Source organism: Mesitornis unicolor, unplaced genomic scaffold, assembly GCF_000695765.1.
Source record: "Mesitornis unicolor isolate BGI_N332 unplaced genomic scaffold, ASM69576v1 scaffold15860, whole genome shotgun sequence".
NCBI lineage: Eukaryota > Metazoa > Chordata > Aves > Mesitornithiformes > Mesitornithidae > Mesitornis > Mesitornis unicolor.
The window spans coordinates 73,338-93,531 of record NW_010159117.1 but is presented as its reverse complement, the minus strand read 5'-3'; the positions used below and the strand labels follow the sequence as shown (position 1 = coordinate 93,531).

General features: G+C 37.4%; 1 protein-coding gene across 1 annotated transcript in view; it reads left to right on the top strand.

The window, feature by feature from the left end:
• PARD3B (par-3 family cell polarity regulator beta) overlaps nt 1–20,194 on the top strand; it is a gene marked incomplete at both ends in the record, with an annotated part of 124,803 nt that overhangs the window by 56,898 nt on the left and 47,711 nt on the right. Inside the window, 3 exons of the mRNA XM_010185683.1 lie at nt 7,894–8,079; nt 14,169–14,339; nt 17,067–17,196. Coding sequence (XP_010183985.1) covers nt 7,894–8,079; nt 14,169–14,339; nt 17,067–17,196 — 487 coding nt within the window. The remainder of the gene's footprint in view (nt 1–7,893; nt 8,080–14,168; nt 14,340–17,066; nt 17,197–20,194) is intronic.

Sequence of the window (20,194 nt, the reverse complement as noted above, 5' to 3'; positions counted from 1 at the left end):
CTCTTCCTATTTTCCAGCAAATATGAGGAACAATAAAGGATGGTCTGAAAGCTCTGGTCATAACACTGATTGCCTGTAAGAACCTCTGCTGGTAAAGAAAACATTAGAAGTGGAGACAAGGAGAGCAAAGCATAATGTTACTGGTACCATGAGATGCTGTATTTGCTTACAGGATTACTGCCCAAGACTCCTAACTTGAGGAACCCTACCTAAGAGTACCGGGAAATTAAAACTGTTTACTTTGATGTATCAGTCTTAGCTCTGGTGTTGCCCAAAGTTGGCAGCCTGTGTGAATCTATGAAATCATAAGTATGTATACATCAGAATAGAGCCATATAAAATCTGTCTCCTGAGAGAAATTGGGTCTTCATACATTTTAGATGCATTTATCCAGATATACAGCATTTGTGTTTAATAAAACCGAAGTATTTGGGAAATTCTTAAGTCTTACTGGCAGCTGCAGTACCTTGCCATTTACAAGGGTCACCAGATTTATTCCGTATAACATATGAAAAATTTTTAAAGTCTCTCTGCCTTAGAATCTGCGAAAAAAGTTTTCTCTGGCTGACTTAATGTAAAATGTGTGCATGTGGTGTTTGAAGTAGACATAAAAGAATTATACACTGCTTATTGCTTTGTTTACCGTCCCAGTAACGAATAAATGCAGAGTTAGATTTGTACATCACAGTGTTGTGACTTGTTTTCCCGGAATATATTCTGAAAATATACAGTAACAGCAATCCTGAATTCACCCTGAAAGTACCATGCAGTCCTCCATCTTCATGAGCAATAAGATTTTAGAATCTAAGTGGCAAGACTCTAGCTCAGCAGGGTGCCTAAGCACAGGGCTAACCTCATACATGGGATGAAAATGAGTGTTTTCACATTGGGGCATATACCTTGGTTGAGGACTGAACTAGTTAATTTTTCTCTGTTTCCTACAGTTATGAAACTTAAAAGGTTAAGTGTGGCTGCGTTTTTGAAAGTTGAAGAGCAGTGTCACACTGAATTACAAAATTCTTTTACAAGGACAAACCAGTTCCTTGGATAAAACTTACTATGGAGTCTTGAATAGGCATGTCAAGTAAGCTGGAGAATCTCCATTTCTGAAGTGTCCTGTGACATCAAATGGTAAACTGTGAAATGCAATATATCTGCCTTGGGTAAGGAGCTGAATCTAGTTTCATCAGTTTTCAAAACTATAATTCCAGAGAGTCTACATAATTCAAACCAGAACCGTTCTATCTAATATGACACAAATTTGTAGTGTAGTGTGTTAATGTAAGAAGTATCCAAGTACAGTATAATATATCCTTGCTATTGGCTTTTTTTTCTTAGCAGGGTGTGCCATTAGTGACCATTTAGTTTTTATTGCAGTATAGAATACAGATGATTTTAAAGAAGCCAATATGAAAGCATCTGTCAGAAATGCTGAAGATGAATACGTGCAGCAGTGACTTCAGTTATTTACTAGATTGTGACAAGATTACAGCAGTGCATTACCTTTGAGTATTATTTTCAAGAATGTTACCGTATATCTATTGAAAATACAATGTAGATTTTTATAGTGAGCGAATGACTGAGCTGTCAGCGAGGTATTTCTTAATTGTAGCTAAGCTCTTGGAAAGAACACAGGGAATAGTGCAAATAAGGAGGTATCATCTTTTCAAGCTTTTCTGCCAATAATAGTTATGTGGTGCCACAATTTAAATGCTGCTCTTTAACTTTTACGGGTTTTTGCAGAAAATAATTGCAAAAGCATGTAAATGTCTTATTTCCTCATAAGCCTTTGAAAATAGCCCTCCTGGGTCTCTTGCCTTTTGCTCTCAGCTCTGAATGGCACTCCAGGGAGTTGGCATCTCTTATCAGAAATGAGCAGCCAGGCAAGGGGCAGCCAGCATATTGAGAGACCATAATAGTGTGCTGGTCAAGGGCATCAGACAGGTACTGAAAGGTCTCTTGTTGTGTTAAACAAATGCTATTTCCTTCCTGACTTAAGTGGGAGCTGATTTTTTTTTTTCTTGTAAGCTTCTCTTTTGGCAAAAGAACAATAGGGATAAATTAGGCAACCTTTCCAGTGAGAGACATGCATTAGATTATCATAAATCCACAGATCAAAAGTGCTGTGGTCAATGAGAACAGGCATTGTAAGATTAAATAAAAGGAACTAATTGAAAGTGGTGTCCCATGGTAGACAGAGGATTGACACAATATTGAGTAGATATAACCAGGAACTAAGTCGAATGGGGAAGAATACAATGCACAGTGCTTTTTTCAAGGGTTACAATTCTGTTTGTACTGGTGACTGAGCAGTTGTTGTGTGTTGTGGGAATAAGAGAAGGCTAAAAGTATGTTCTGTCTGTTCGTTAAAATACTGAGAATTTGTTGGTGAGACTTAATTATATTCCAGGAAAATTTTAGATTGTTTTAAGAATCCTTTATTGTAGCCTTTTAATTAAGAAATCAGAGGCTTGAGGTAGAGATGTGCTTCTAAAAATTAAATAAAATCATTGGCAGAGCATCAGTTAATCAAATGTATCCTGAGACTCTTGGATAAAGGTTTTCAATCTGCATTGCTGAATGCTATTTAATACATATTATTAGGGCTTTCTGCTCTCAAATATAGCAAGCTCTGTGTTCTCTCACCTTCAAATAGTCTCTTCTGAACTTTTCTGTCTGGTTTGTGGTGATTCAGTAAATGTCAGAATTGATTTTACTGAAGTTCCATGCAGGTATCTCTACAGATTAAAACATCCCTGTCCCGATTTCCCTTGTGAGGGATGGTACCTGTTTGGTTGTTTGCTCCGTTCTGTTTAACGGATGGGTCTGGACAGCAAGTGGGAAGATTGTTTCTTAGACGGCTTCTGACCGCTGCATTCTGGTCCAGGAGAAAGAAAGGAGATCGTTTGTCTTCCCCAAGCAGTTGAGAGAGCTCAGGAACCATCTGGAGTGCTGGATGATGGAACCAGGAGGTGTAGAAGGAGCTGAGGCTGCAGAGGGGACTGGGAAGATATGTGCACATCTGGAGGGGACGGTTCAGAGCTCTTTGCAGTTGAGGAAGCCATTGAAAGCTGACAGGCTAAGATTTAGCAAAGCTTAAAGGAAGGATCTGCCCAGCAAGGACAAAATGAGCAGCGGAGATTGATTTTTTCAAGCTTGCTTGGTTTTTTTTTGTTTGTTTGAACCTGTTTTGCTGTTAAGTGTGTTTTATTGATACTTAAGAGTTGAAGATCCCTTTTGCTATCTTCAGTGTACCCATCTTAAAGAAAAACTACAGGCAGGGCCATCTCAAAGCTCTGGTCATCTTGAGGTCTCATTACTTGGCTTATCTGGACTTTGATTTATGTGAAGATTTCTTGTTTATCATAGTAGCATTGAGTTACTTACCTGTGTCTGCAGTAGGGAATAACTTCAGTGATATAGTATAATTTAATTCCTGAAGTGCTGAGGTGCAATACAGTTGTCATGGAAAATACACTACGTGATTATTGACTGGGTAATTTATAATGTTAAACTCTAAGTTTTTCCTGGGCTACAAACATATTTGTGTTGTAGCTTGTTTCATTCATTCTGTGTTTCAGTGGATTCAGATTCTAGGATAATCTTGAGGTAAGAAGTATTTCTAATTTAATTCAATGTTTACTGCATTGGAGAGGACTTCCTTTACAAGACCATAATTCAGCTAATGATGGTTGCTCAGTTGTAAAGTATTTATGTCTTGGGATAATGTTTTAGCAAAGTCAGGGAAATAGAGGCAGTGGGAATCTAGCTCGGTGAGTCACTAGCAGCATTCAATATTCGTATGTGCATGTTCTAGGAACAGGGACCATCACTCATGAAATCAGTTGCCCAAATGAAGCTGTTCAATGATGAGCTGTTAACATAAGGATGTCTGGAGCTCTTTTTGGTCACCAGTGAAAAGGCATTCCTTGGGAAGAGCACTATTATCACAACAATAATTTGAAACCATTTAGTGAGTATAGGCTTAAATAAAGTTTCTAGGCTCTGTTCATCCCTTTTTATTTCCTCCTTTCTGCTGCTTCTCACATTCTCTCACAACCATGTATTTTTGCCAAAGAGCATTGATGTTACGGACTACCAGGCATTTGCTGTCAGATGCTATACAAGCAGCGAATGAAAATTTTAAGGGAATAAAGACAGAGTTTACTTGGTCTTATAATGAATTCATCATTGATTTGTAGATGTGTATCTGCTTTTCTGTTACCCATCTCTGTGAAATCATTGAAATGTCATTCACCCTCCCTCATGGGTAACAAATTTTTCATAGTACTATTAAACAAAGTTCAGCATTATTTTTAAATCAACTTTTGCTGGATCTTAGGGTAAAGCTGAATATAAATAATGAAAAGGAGAGATTTTTAGGATAATTGGACTATGTTGAACAAGAAGCACTTGTGAAGGATTTAAAGGAACGTTAGAGAGTTCTCCGGTAATAGGTAGATGCAGCTGTTTTTTAAACTTGAATTAAATATACCAAGGTTTTTAAGATGAAAGTATCATTTTCCCAGGGAATTGTAGCAAGGAAAATGGTAGTCAAACATCACGGATTCCAAAGTAGGTACTAAGGGAAGCAGAGGAAACAAAATACTGACTAAAATTTGCTGTACTTCTCTGGTGTCTTGCTGAATACATCTTAATGTTTGATAGATAACACATCCAGACATGCAGACAGTGCTCTGGTGGGTTAGCAAGAGCTAATGCACAGTGTAGGTGTTTTAAAGGAAGTTGGGAGAGATTATAGAACATTGAACGACTCTGTTACCTCATTTTATTACTCTGCTTTTAGCAATTTATTTGTATTAGATTCTAAAATTGGACTACGTTATATGGAGAAACTACATTTATTCCCATTATCTTTGTAAGTTTATAGTGGGAGAGTTCTAATGACCACCTGGACTCTTTTTTTTTTCCCCCGGATATTGAGTGCAAAGGTTTTCTTTGAGACTCGCAGACATTTCCATGCTTGCTATTTAAGTGAGATATTTCTGATGTCAAAATCACCTGCAAAGAAAAAAGAGGAAAACGCTACTGTGAAGTGTTTTGAAGATTCTTATTATGTCCCCTTTAAGGCTTGCTTAGAGCAGAGCACAGTGCTGCTATGGAGCCTGTGCTGCCGGGAAGGGGACAGCATCCTGCCTCCCACAGCCACCACTGGTTCCTACGCTGCCAAGGGCTTGGGCACATCCAGGGGGACAGATGAGCTGCAGCCTTCCCATCAGTGTCATGGGTGGGTCAGCGACAAGAGCGATCGTGCAAATGCGAATGGTATTGGTTAGAGCATTTGACTCAGATTCAGACAGACTCATCTGCCTAGTTTATTTTCATGTATTGGCTTGAGGGACATGTGTAGATCCTATTCCCTTTGCTATTTTACAGGTTTAGCCTGAAATTTTGGAGCATAATTTTTTCTTGACAAAAATACTGTGCCACCTTTTCCGTGAAATTTTTTAATTTTTTTTTATGTTTTCCACAATAATAGCCTTTGTGCCAGGGCTCGCCTTCAGCCATCCCCATTAAAAACTGGCCTGAATGTGACTGAATTTTGTATGAAGTCCAAGTTTATATTGAGGTAACAGTATAGAGCAATTTGTGACTACTCTAGTAAAGGTAGGCATGGGCACTGGGAGCTTTTATGCCCTGAAATGACAGCATCCCTCACTGCTTTCCTTCTTGGTATTGGGAAAGACAGAACCACAGTATTGACATACAGAAGGGGCAAGAGTCTGGCGCTGGTGTCGTGGATTAACATGGAAGAATAGCAGCAGCACACAGGAACTGATTGACTAGGGGACCAGGAAAGTTATATAGAATAGCCTGTCCTGAGGGGTGCAGGAGACATCACATGCCTGGGAACCTTGAGATAAATTTCTCCTATCTAAATCTGGACAGGAGTTGCCATTTGAGTAGAGTTCTGATCAAAGAGTCCTGAATCGGCCAATGAGAATATGTGCATTTTGAAAAACAAAAGATTGAGTAGAAAAATCTTTCCTCTAAAACCTTGAGAAAGTTAAATGCAGAATTCTTATTTTAGAAGGCCAGTAACAGTGCATTTTCTTGTTACAGTGATTCTTTTGAAGGAAGCCAGAGCAGGAGTGTTTACAAATTATCATTCTCTATTGTTTGCAGTAGAAAGTATGAATTTGTAAGTTTTGGGGGATTAAGTTCAGGATATCTCTATATCCACAGCTAACAAATAAAAATGACAGATTCGTAACTGATAATTGTCTACTTCAGGTAAACAAAGACAAAAGCACAAATGAGTTACGCAGGTATTAAAGAAGAGTGCTGGCATCAAGATGATTGTCAGCGTTGGTGCTATGTCATTTTTATATCTGCTAGTTAGGCAAATTGTGTTGACTTAATAGCATGTATCTACATTCCAGGAAGAATTTGAGCATGGTGCGTATCAGGGTTGAGGTTTATAGTCCTAGCTCTCTGGCTCACACGCTTCCTCTCTAGCCAGTAGCTGCTCCTCATCAGTGAAAAGACATCTGAAAGAAAAGAAGGTATACCTAGTGGTTACAGTTTCTGATTTCATGTTGCTTCGGGATATTAATTTCTGCTCGTAATTCTGTGATAGTACTTCTTGTTGATCAGGCAGCATAACAGATGAATGTGTAGGACTACTCTGGCTGCTAAGAAAACATCTGTACTGCAGGCACCTTTGCTAATAATTGCATTGATGCAGTATGTACTGCAGCTTAGGCCCTGGAAATGATCCTTCATTGGGTAAAAGGACTGGCCCAGCTACTACAGATTCTCCTTGCATGTGGCCTCTATTTGATAATTTAACATAAGACTTTGATGCCTTTGAAAGCACCCTGCAGTCATATTTTTTCAAGTTACACTTGTCTGTATATTTCCTTTTAATAGTTTTTTTCTATTAATTTTTTTACACTACTGTTACAAAGAATAGAAAAAGGCTAAATGGCAAGAAACATAAACTAATTAATTGTCTTAGAGTTATATGGAGAAGGAAGAGTGGAATAAAATCATATGTGATGTATAAGGTCTCTTCTACTAATATCTTCCATGAACACTTTACTCCTCCTCCTGGTTTTATTTCTGTAGAGGGCAAGTATGAATATTTCAGCAAGGATTCGATTTTGTTTAATTTCATTATTTTAACCTGTTTCAAAAAAAGCCAAAGCAAACACACACAGCCCACAGCGTACAGCCCTACAAAACTGCGGATACAGTATACAGTAAGAGAAAGTTCTTTCTTGTCATCCCTAGCTATGGATACTTGACTTGGCAGTCTTGTAAACAGCAGTCTAATCTAGGAAAAATCTTATCATCAACCTGTACCAGAAGGAAAAAACCCCAAACCCCTATGGAATAAAAGTATGTGCAAAGGGAGTCAGTGCAGAATAAGTTGCTGCGTTTTCAATTCTCACCCTTGCTTTTGTTACACCAACTTGTCTCGATAGACAGGTTTAAGAGAAGGATAATTTTTTAAGAATGAAACTCAATTTTCAGAGGGGAATGGGATTTAACAGTACAACTATCATTACATTTGTGAGCTGCATGTGAAGATGTTGAGAGTTTTATGGCTTACATTTTTAATGCAGCTGTGTTTAAAATAAATGTCTTTTTTATATTCTGCTGCAACATCGGTTTTACATCATGTGGAACTAAGCTATTTTACCTTCTATTTAGGCACGTTCCTAGGTATCATTAAAAATAACGTTTTAAGCCAGATCCTGTGACAAAATGTCAGCTAAATGCATTATTGGTTATAAGGCTGTTTCTTCAAGATGCTTTCTGGAAAACAGGACTATTTCTTGCCATACGAACCTATGGATACAACCAGTTTATGCCTTGTCTCTGCCCCCTTTTCACCCATATTTTCATCCTTGTTTTTTCCAACAGAAAGGAGAGCCAAACTGCAGTATTCTTTCTCCAGAAACCACAGAGCAGCTGACCTTTGAGATTCCTCTGAATGATTCTGGCTCTGCTGGACTTGGTGTGAGCTTAAAAGGCAACAAATCTCGGGAGACTGGAGCTGATCTTGGGATTTTCATCAAATCCGTTATTCACGGAGGTGCTGCTTTTAAGGTATGGAACAAACGCATCAGGCAATGACTGCATTAGAATTCGGATATTTCTATGTTGAGTACTGAGCCTCACTTGATAAGCGTTCTAGGAACAAATACCTTCTTGTCACTCATTCATTTAGGTGAACTGCAAGTCTGCTCATGTTTTACCCCAAGATTCTGGTGGTGTGTGTTGTAGGGTTTGCCAAAAGGAAAGTGAATTGGTGGAAATCTTGAGGGGCATTTGGATGCTTCAGGAAATGGGGAAGAGGGAGAACATTTAAGGGTGTGTGGGTACGAGGGGAGGCTGCTCCCACCTTCCCCACGGTCTACAATAGTGCATGGGAAGATTTGTGTGCTGCTGGCCTCAGTGACAAGGAAGTTAGAGACCTGCATTTACTGCACTGCTTTTGGTCCTCCCACAGTGATACAGGCAGGACCATAAAAAACAATCAAAAGACAAACATCTTTACGAAAATTAGAAATTGGCTGTTTTGTGAGGTTAAGGATTATGTGTTTAATTTATCTGTAAATAAAAACCTAGCTCATCATTTTCTTTTTTTAATTCAAAATATTTTTTACCATTTTATTAAAAATGTGTCTTGGCTGAGCTTGGCATCAGTTGTGCAGAAGTTATCAATTGTTCCTGAGGTGGATTGAATTGGTAATATTAAATTGGTAAATGGCAGTATTATAGATTGTTTTGCTCCCTCTAAGGACTATACAAGAACTGTTGTACGTTTTTATGGTTCAAAAGTATTAGAATTATTTTCTAATCTTTTGGAAATCTGCTGACTGCATTTTTTTCCCAAATAAAACTTGAAAAAGTTAACTTTCTTGAAATGAGTACCAAAAGTCTTAATCTTTCAGGGCTAGTATATTTCACTGTTGTGAATCCATAATGTTGTTTTTTCTTTTCTCTTGTGTTATCTCAGCAATTCCTCACCATTATCTTCTCTGTTAAAAAAAAAAACACCTTTAATTCGGTGTATGTAAATTCTTCTACTGACATCAGCCTGCTGAGTAAGACAATTCACAGCATTAAAACTTCCATGATCATCTATTTATACAAGCTGATAAATAGCAGTAATAAAGAATTTAGCTTTGATGTGAATATTTCATACTTCCCTGCTTCTATTGTATACCTGTCCTAGTCCCACAGTTACTTCAAAGCTTGGATCTTCTCAAGTATAACAGCCTGGTACATGCAGTTCAGAACACTGTCCATGGTTAACTCAGGGCTAAATGACGAGTGAGCTCATTTACTTGGTGTGTATCAGAAATAAGTTAAGGCACGATTGGTTGAATTAGGGCTGGATGAACTCTATGCATGTCTGCTGCAGAGTACATCTCATTTTACTGTGAAAATGAGGCTTGCTTCCTTGTTTTCTCAGCTCTGTGTTCCCTGTGTCCACACCAGTTGCAGTGACAGTGTATAGGGGTTGCCACGAATAAACTCATTGTTTTGTAGCAAAGCTTCTGGAGCCATATTGCGGCAGCATTAGTGGGCTGGCTACCTGACCTGTCGTATCACGGACACATAAGACAACCCCTTCTAGCTCCATAGGCTTACCACTCTCTCTTTGCCCATAGTTATTCCAGAGCAGTTAATTTTGGCTTGAGGTGTCTGCAGACTAATAACGCTGGACTTCTGTGCTCACACCTAAATAAATGGGCCACTGGCACAGTCACCGTGACTGGAAGATTATTTTGTCTTGTGATAACCTGTGGCCCTGTGACCTATTCTCTGCCTCGTTATAGCCCTTTCACTGATTAGAATTGTGTAGCAACAGATCTGAGTGTAGGCTCCAGAGCAAATGAAATCGTAGCTGAGGCTCTAGCTTCAATCAGAACTGTTCAGAGAATCATTCCTATGTCTTTTATACAAGTACTCACAGAATGCAGTCATTTTGGCAATGTCTTAAGAGCCACAGTTTACTGTTGCATATGCATGGGGAACAGCTGTCTTTCTCCTGTCTAATGACCTTTATGTAGAACAAAACATAATCAATGGGTATTAACAATTAATAAAATTTCTTGTATCAAGTTAAAAAGTGTGCACATATTTGTGCATAAATATTTGAAGATGTCCCTATTGTCCTTATTTTAAATGTCGTCTTGTAGCGACTTTTTAAATAGAAAGCCTTTCTTTCCAGCTGGTAGTTGTCCAGAGTGTTTTGCCATTGGAACTCTCTGAAATGGAGTATTATGGATTTAGACATGTGCATTTGTTTTTCAATGTACAGCTTTCTTGGGAAACAATCACAGGAGGAAATTGTAATGCTCACTGATATGAGAATTCTCTCACTATTTCTCACTTCTGCATTTGGAGTTTAAAATTTGTTCTGATTTTGTGATATCCCCTTGTCTATACAGTCACCACTTGTCTTCAAAGGAAGACATGTAATACTTCGAACTTCAACACGTTTGTTTCACTGCCAAAGTAAATGCTCAGTCCTTCTAATGTTGTATAAAGGTTTTGATAGATTAAATTTCTTTCACCAGTGTGTTTTTTAGAATGGAGAGTTACATACGAGATGCAAACAATTTTGGCTGCTTACTGTTCTCCATTATTTCGTCTGAACCAAAGGTCTAGAGAGGCCAGCATTTTTTAGTGTTTTTTTTTTTCAAAATATTAACACATTAATCTAGCTCTGATGTGTTAGTGGCATTGCAAAGTACAGTAAGGGAGTTGTAAATAACTATAAGGGAAAATTGAAGTCTTTAATTCTGTACTTTATGATTTTTTTTCACTAGCTAAAGGTTTTAGAAAATATCAATACATCTTGCATCAGACATGCTACAGTAAGACCCGGGGCCTATTTACTGCTCTTTCTACAAAACCAAAGTAAAAATGCATTAATGCTCTTAGTTGATATTCTGTATCCAGCAGAAGTAAAACCAGTTGCTTTAGCTGATTGAACCATTATGTCCTTTCCTAACCTCCTTTTTTAATTTTTGAAGTGTCTGTTTTTTATCATTCCTAAGATAAAGAGGTTACTAGAATACTTGATACTTGTAATTATTCAGAGCCTTTCATGTGAAGAAAACTAATAATTTGAGTTTAAATGCATCATCTTTCCCCATGACTTTAGAGATTTGAGCCCTGTTCATCTTGAGATATCTTGGCTTTTCACTTGTAATGCATTCCTGATGATCAGGTACTTGCTGTGTACTGCAGCTGAAGTTCAGCACAGCCTTTATTAGAAATAATGGAGTATTTTCTACATGTGCATTTGTTCAAATCAAACATCGTGTAGCTTAAACCTTCTTGGTGCTTCTGAGTGCTGTTGCAGCAAACATTGTTTGCAGTGGCTGGAGGAATGGGATGATTGCAGTAAATGCTATCGAGGAATTCCTTCTGAGAAAAATGTCATTGATGTGCTAAGGGAAATAATTAGGCGTGCTTTGATTAAAAGCATAAGCCCATGAAGAACATGGCATTCTGTCTCCCTGCTCTACTGTAAAATGCATGAGAGTCTTGTGAATGACTGACTGAATATGGTAGCCAAGTGGTAGTAGGTTCTACCCCTTGCTGTGAATCTCCATTAAATAAAACCAACATTTTTTGAATAAACAAGAGAACAGTAACTTCACCTTTTATTAGAATAGCTCGCTTGCAGTTTCAGATATGGCATTTGAAGACTGTTTTGCTGAAATGCCAAATGTTGTTTTTCTACTCAGAAGCCACGAAGAAACCTACCTTTCAGAGATGAAAGAAAAAACGTGTTAAAACAACATTTAACTTGTTTTCAGCCAAGCAGATTGTCTTGCAGTTCAAGCATCTAAACCAGGCCATAATACCAGTGATGTGAAAATCTGTGTTTGGAAACTCTTTAGACACTGGGAATTTTTTTTTAATCTTAAAATAGCAAAACATTTTTCTGTGAAATAACTTCTGCCTGAGCATGTGTGAAAACAGTGTTCAACTGTCTTCCAGCCTACCTTGTACAGGTGACTTAGCAATTGTAGTTGATCAGCATTTATAAAGCACTCACACTTTTTTTCTCTGATATAGTTGAAGTGTTGAGTTCAAGTTGAGTATTGCATTTGAGTGGAGCATGTAACAGAGTGGGAAGAAGGGAGATAAAAGAAGTTCTTCAAAAACTGACATTATCGGAATATAAATAAGGCCAAATTCAGAGCTTGCTGAGGCTGCAGTGATTCATTTAATAAGGCGCGTTGTATTCAGGAGAGTTGTGCAGTCAACAGATGTAGTCGTGACAAGATACATTTGGCATTGTATTTGTATGCACTTAAGTCAGAAGCTTTAACGGGTATTTATACATGGGTGTTTATCTACAGAAAGTTAGAAAGTAATTCAAGAACCTGTGGGACTACAGGAGAAGGATATGGAGACCTGTAAAATTTTCAAAGGCTTACAGAAACTCACAAAAAATAAAATCTTTTTTCCTCAAACTCCTGTTGCTGTGAATGGCTCCATTCATTTCAGTAAATTTTGATAAAACACAAAGGAATTGCAACATGTGCAAATAATAAAACTGCCTGTTCAACAATGTTAACTCTTCTCTCCCTAAACTTTAGCATATGTGATGGCATCATTTTGCATGTAGAGAAAGGGTGGAGTTAGCCTTGGCTGTATCTGAATTTTTGTTGGCATGAAGTATTCAGCAGAGGTGGGAGTGGTTTCAGTATCTTCTCCAAACGGCATTGCTGTTTCCTATTCTTCATTTCCATACCCTCCCCAAAAGGTTTTATTTCTCTTCGTTTTCCTTCACTGAGTGACTCATCTCCCAGTTCTGTCTCTCCATCTTCTTGTCCTTCCCAGTTATTTTGGGTTCTGGTATATGCTGTTCTTCATATCTGTGCCTAGTCATACTCTGCTGTGGTAATGATGATACCCAATTCCAACAAAAATAACAGTGAAGAAAGCTGGTTTTGTTGCAGCTACTGTAACTCACTTGAGCACAAATGAGTTAGAGTTGGCAGCAATAGCAAAATAGTTCATTGAACCTCTCAGTGATAGACAAAATAAAATTTGAAAAGTATATATATATTTTGGATCCCTCACGGATGCATGAAAAATGTAAACAGTTCAGATGAGTGCCTTATGAAGAGCATGTAATGAGCCTATGAATGAATCAGATTCATTTTAACCAAGCAGTGTATTTCTATGCAAGTGCTTTCCCTGCTATTCTTTCTTCACTTCTCTTTTATATTGGATGTCTTCAGTTTCTTACTCTTTCTATTCCTTCTTTGAGGGCTGATGCCAACCTAATAATTGTGAACTTGACAAGCTTTAAAAGAAACTCCCGTCTCTTAATTAAATAGACTTTATTTTCTTGTTAAAGAGAGAGAAGTCCATGGCACATGCTTTTTTGAATAGAAATAAATCACAGATAATAATGACAACAGCAGTAGGACTCCTAAATCACAAAATAGCAGTGTCCACAATTTTATTACACCCACAACTGTCAGTTAACTTTGGCAATGAAACAGAATGTCGTTTTTCAAAGCATAGGCTACTTGATATGGCTCAACCCTAATTTTGTTACTGGCAGCGGGTTTGGATGTTTAAGTACATGGATGGAATTAATTAAAATAAGGATGCATAAGTCTTAATGGCCATTCTGAACTGAGAACACTATCCCATATGGTGGCATGGTAATTGTGACAAGATAGGCACTAGTAAGACTATAACACTAAATTTTTGGACCTGTTTCTTACGAGATCGTAATAGCAAATAATATTGCATGTAAAATACATTGCAGTACTCCTTTGTGGTTGCACTGCAGATGGTGTGGGTCCTTTTAACTAACCAAAAGCTCCTTTTCCTGTTTTCTTTTTAGAAGTGATACAAATTAAATTGTACGTGCAATAAAAACAGCAGCGTATGCATGCTCTTTTGTATTTGTAATTACCCTATGAACTCTTCCCAAAATGTAGTAAATGGAAGAAAAAGATGGTCGATTTAAATACGCAAAGACTTTTCTTTTTAAAGACCTGGTACTATGCAGTCTCTAGTTTCTTAGATTTTAGAAAGCAATGTCTCATTGTCAGCATCTTGTTTTCCTGTATGTAGCACCTCTGCCTAATAATTCTTGATTTAAAAAAAATTGATATTTTGTTTTTTTATTTTTCTGCTTGTAGGATGGTCGTCTGCGAGTAAATGATCAGCTTGTTGCAGTAAATGGGGAGTCACTTCTGGGCAAGTCAAATCATGAGGCTATGGAAACACTGAGGCGCTCTATGTCCATGGAGGGGAACATTCGTGGGAGGATCCAGCTGGTAGTTCTCCGGAGAGTAGAGTTGCAGACAGAGGTGAAGCACTAAATTTATTTAAATTTATTAGATACATGTTTTTCTAGTCCCAGTGTTTTTGCATACAAGAGGTGATGCTAAAGTCTTGGTCACAGATAGCTCTTCCTGGTAGAATGAATTCTTGAAGTCAGGATTCACACATTGTTTCTGGTTGAAATCTTCTGGTCATGCTGTTCCTGTTGAGGCCAGGCTACAAGGTGCCTCTTATTTTAATTTGACAAATATTAGAACAGAAGCAATTGTGGTCCCAAAAAGTGTTTATTTAGGATTAATGCATTTATATAGTTTTGACTCATCTGCTACCTCCTCAAGGCAGTAGCTGGCATACAGATGATTTGAATTCTTCTGATTTCATTTGTTGTCATGATCAGAGACCTTAATGTCTTAGTGTGACTTGGAATTTACTTCACTCCTGCCTTTTCATTTTTATTACTGTTTTAATTGACTCCATCTTTTTTTTTTAGTTAATCTGAGTTTATGAACATTAAAGTTGCTTAAGTAAGGTAACAAAATAAGACAAGAAAGACATTTCAAAGGTTATGTTTTCTAGACCTTATATAAATTGATGTTTGCCAATTGCCTCTTATTTTGAAAAGGATTGGTTTAATGATCTCTCTTGCTCCCTCTCTTTCATGCATGCATGTGTACACACTCTATCTTTACATAGATAATAAGTAGGTATGTGAACTGGCTGCCCCTTACTACTCATCCCAGTTTTAATTTTGACCTTGAGTAAATATTTTAATAGTTTTTCAACATCTGTGCAGTTCCTTAAAATAAAAATACATACAAGTGGATTTCTGGTATAAAAGGTTGTAATAAATTTCATTTTAGAATTCCAAATCTTCCAATCAAACATGAGATTAACCTAATAAAAGTATGAGGCTATTTTTTATAGTTAAGTGTATGGTTTTATATATTATCTAGTTGTATGAAAGAGGTAAATAATCCTGACTCATGCCCTATGAAGAATGCATAATGAGGTCTTGATTTAATCAAATTCATTTTAGACAGGAATTAATTTTTATAGGGTAGTCTTTGAGTTCAATGGTAATTCCATTTGAGTCTGGAGACCATAGCAGAAATGGGTAGTTGCCCATTCTTTCCTTTCCCCAAAACAGCTTCCTGAATATTGCATCTCAGCTTGGTAGAAGGAGAGTATGTTTAGAAACGCATTATTGTTTTTATTGGTCAGGACAGTAATGGAGATCTTCTGTGACAGCTATGTTTTATGAGCTGAATACTCTAATTAGGCTGGTTACAGATCAGTTGTTGGGATATTGATTGTGTCATTTATCGAAGAGCTGGAGAAGCAGGTTTGTTGTTGCTGTTAATTTAAGTCTCCCTGTCCCACTAGGTACAAGTCTCCAATGCAGTAGTAGTTTGGATGTTACAGGTCTTAATTTAGCTAGCAGTATCCATGAGAACATAGTAGATGTGGACCTTGCAATGTAAGGAATCATACGTAAACTGAAGAATTTGCAGTAACAAGGAGAAACATTGTCAGTGACTTGTGTGGTGTATGTGTTTCTGCACAGAGGTTCAAAAATGTCGTTTCAAATGGCTCATGCTGCACTGTGAATGAGGAAAGAATGTTGTATGTGCTGCCTGTCCACTGAGACTGCATTTGTACCTGTATTGTCGCCACGAGCATCCCAGCACTGATTTGTGTTCTGAGGTGCTTTTTTTGCCATTTTCAAATTATGTCTGTTGTTATTAGTGTATCTTTGGTTTTAAACTTGAATGCCAGATTGCAAGGTGTGATGTAACATGCTCTCCTTTCTTATGCATTGGTTTGCAGGCAATCACTTGCCAATACATTAAACCACTTGCATAACTTTACAAATAAATTATATGAGTTAGATACATGCATTTTTTCTGTAGATGTGACTGTGAAATTTAAAGAATTACATATTTAGTGTAACATTTGCTGGCATAATTAACATGCACTTTAAAAATAGAAACCAGTTGGAGGCCCCTGCAAAAAGCAGATACATAATCACAGAAACTATAAAGGTTATTTTGAAAACTATATTCCCCTCGATGGGCTTTCTGTTTTCCCTGAATAACGAGTACAGAAATGTCTTTCTGGGTCTGCCCTGGGTTGAGAAACAGTGATTATTTTTTTACCCCTTTTTTCTTTTGAGCAACTGCTCAGGAGAATAAATTAGGTGATACAGCATGTGTGGGGAGGGGGGATAGGAATGTCTCAAAAGAAAAGCTAACTAGAGGTGTGACAGGAGTTTGTTTAGCTGCTAGCCAGAAGACCTGCGTTTGGGAGTTTGGTGTAACTCCTTACTTGCAAAACTGCGCTAGTGTGTGATCATCAGAACATATGCACACAGTCTCTGAGAGAAGGGAACCAGCTGGCTGGCAGAAAAATACCATTGGCATTGCCCGTGTTCTTGTGTTGACAGTGTCACAAGCTGCCCTCCCAGATGGAGAATTTGAATGAAGCCAGTTGTGGGTCATAAAAAAAAAAAGAGTCTTCATTTTTGTGCATCATTCTTAATGATTGTATTGCTTAGATATTGTGTTGTTTAATGGTCAGCTAAACCGGATACTCATTTTGAAGATACCTTTCAAGTTTCTCATTTGAAAGGAAGCGACGTACAGTGAACACATTGCTTTACGCTGTATTTGTGCACTGTCTGTGATGGCTGTTATTCTGCTTTGTTGAACATTTAGGGTTTTTTGTTACAATATGTGGTTCTGTTTTTCCCTTAGGAACGCTTAGACCAGGGAGTCTTTCAAAAATCAGTCTTTGACGGGAATTATAACTTCGTGGCTGCTTCCCAACGCAATGATGCTATTCTTCAGCAATTTGTAACATGCAATCCTCAGGAAAGAATAAAAGGTAGTCTTTAGATATCCTTCTCTGTCCTAAAAGAAAGTGCTTTGTGTTTTTGGCTTTTTTGAAATCCACTAGAAAAGCAATTAATTAGAGTAAGTGCGCACTATGTTACTTTGAGGCTTGAAGATCCAGCGAGGGTGGGAGAGCTGACTCAGAAGTTGTGAATTAGATTCCTGGCACAAGTTCCAGTTTAAGTAACAGTTTCTAGCTCGCTGCCCCAACACGTAAGGTTGGATAAAAAACAAATGATGAGTGCAAAATATATGTTGTCAAAATGTTTATTTTCTATATATCTTTAATGAGTACAATGATTTTTGCACTGAATTCTTAGATTATGTCCCAGGTTTTTATAAACTAAATTAATTTGTATGGATGTGTGATATACATAAAGTACATTTGCTTATTTTAGACTTAAAGGTAAAATTTGTTCAAAGGATAGAAACATTCTTGTACTTTACAAACTGGAATTACGTTAATTAACTCATTACAAAAATTAGGTCGTTGTGTACAGTGTACAAATAAAACCTACATGCATGAGCATATGCAAGTATGTAAGTAAGAGCTTTTAAGAACACTTATTTCCCTGTCATCCTTCATTTTTGATGGCACGCTGTAGTATCTGTCCAATTTGCACCTGACTCAGCAAGATACTAGTTATTTGAAAAGTTAAGTATTTGAGATGATCTTGACCCCTATCCTTTTAAGTGTGCTCTTATCCTTCAAGCCAAGCACATACTTAAATACTTGCCAGTAGGGAAAAAAAAAAGTTCTTTGATGTAGTTGAATTATGCATGTTTTTTCCCCACTTCCCTAGACAACTGTGGAATCTGGGTGGCCTACAAAAAGTAATTTTGTAGGCTGCTATGATTGTGTGGGGTACTTTTAACCAAAACCAAAGAGCTCATATCTGAAAAGCTCAAGAGAAACTCTCGTATAATTTAGGGGTGAATCATTTGTGTTGACTTCAATATTTTGACAGTGTGACTACAGACAAAGAATTGGATTGTAGACTCAAGTATTGTAAACATTTGAAGATCAGATCCTTGTATGTAGAGCTACCTTACATTCCTCTTGTGTGCAATTTACACTCGTTCCATAGTTACAGGAGAAAACGGTCATTCTTGCAGCTGGCCTCCCCCATTGAGGTAGCTGTTGCCAAAGGATCAGAAAGCAGCAAATATCTTTAAACACTTCCTTAAAAATCATGTAAGCAACTGCTCTGGAGCTATTGATGCAGGTGTATGGCAACAGGTAACTTGCCACTTAAAGTTCGAAACAATATGTGGAAGAGCTGTACTTTCAGATAAGGATTCTCCAACTGTGATCCAAAAATCAGGATGACTAGTTTGCAGCTCATTCATAAAATTGTTTTCAATGGAAACATCTTTTTAATTAAAGCATGGTGATGGTAAGAAGACATTATAGCAAAGAAATGTGATGGCTTCAGAAGAAAATGTGTATGGGATGTGGAAAGGATGCTCTGGAGTGCTGCTGAGAGCTATTGTCAGGGAGGGTTTGGCCTGACAGGGTCTGGAGGGACCAGTTTGGTATTGGAGTCAATGGACAACAGATGATGAAGACGTTTCTAGTACTTACTAGAAGTACATTGTATTACTAGAATTACTATCATTGTACTGTGATTTCTGTTGCAATTTCTGAATTTGGTATTTGATGAGTAAAAATTTAAGTTATTTTAGTGGAGAACTGCATAGACACTTCTGGCAGCAGGATGTCTGGAGCAGAGCTCCAATCTGAAATTTTCTTGGTGAAAGGCACTTTGGGCTTACAGTGGTCTTGCTCATTGTAGCAATATTTATTTAGTTTTAAAGTCATAGTATTAATTATTATTGAGCTAGTACTCATTCTGCTTTCCATATGAGCCTGTTACTTATTTCCATTCACTGGTTCAAAAATTCTTTGGTGTTTCTTACACAGTTTTGTCCTCAGTCCTTCAAGGCATCTGTAAAGGCAAAATGCTACACGTATGCACAAACCCTCACTTAACTCAGAAGTTTTGGGTTGTGTATCTGTTTAAGGATGGGAGTCACAGACACAGTGAGCTTCTTGTGACAGGCAGGAACAGTCCCTTGTACGTTCTTGTGGTGTACTGTCCAGATTTTGGATGTAGAAGTCCGGATGGTACATTTTCACAAAGAGTAATAAAAGGTAGAAGAGATTTTTAACATAATACAGGATGTAATGTAAACATTCAATGATGGGAGAAGTATTACATTTAATAAAATGCCACTTTCTCAATTAATGTTTTCTAATAAGTTTTTTCCAGTCTCATTCACTGCTCCTACCAATAAAATTCTTATAAAAGCTCAGCAAAAACACATTGAAGCTTGGCCTGCTAATATTGCTGTCTGTTTTAAGTCTCTTTTTTATTATACATGAGCAAGAAAAAACTGATGTCTGGGGAGAAGTGGTTATAGCCAAAACATTACATTTTGTCTTCCCTGTGGATATTTAAATAAAGGAGGGGGGGGGGAGGATATTAATCCAATATTGAAATGCCAGTGTTTGTTCTATTTTTGCATGAATAATACTTGCTGCCTTCAGGTCCTCACTTTTTTGCTGCCAAGCTGTTGCACAGATTCAGTGTTTTTTTGAACAACCTCTTTGAGAAATGACACTTCAGTGCCAGGAGCTTTACATTTTTGGTGTTGAAAGATTACTGGAATGCGTTTCATTAAAGGTTCTTATATATTTCTTATAACCCCACGTTATATATGGTTATAGGGGAAATGCTGTCATCTCTCTGCTTAAATAGTAGAATAATCATAAAATTTCTCTACTGCCACTGACTATCTTTCATCATAGCTGTACAAGCATCTCTGTTTTCATACGTGTGATAATGTCAAAATAGAGAATTAAGAACTGAAATTTGCTTAAATTTTACTTGTAAACATTACATGTATCTTACAGACAGACACAATTATTTATTCTCCTAATCTTTTTAATATCTGAAATTTCAGTGTGCTTTGTTTAGTAGCTTAGC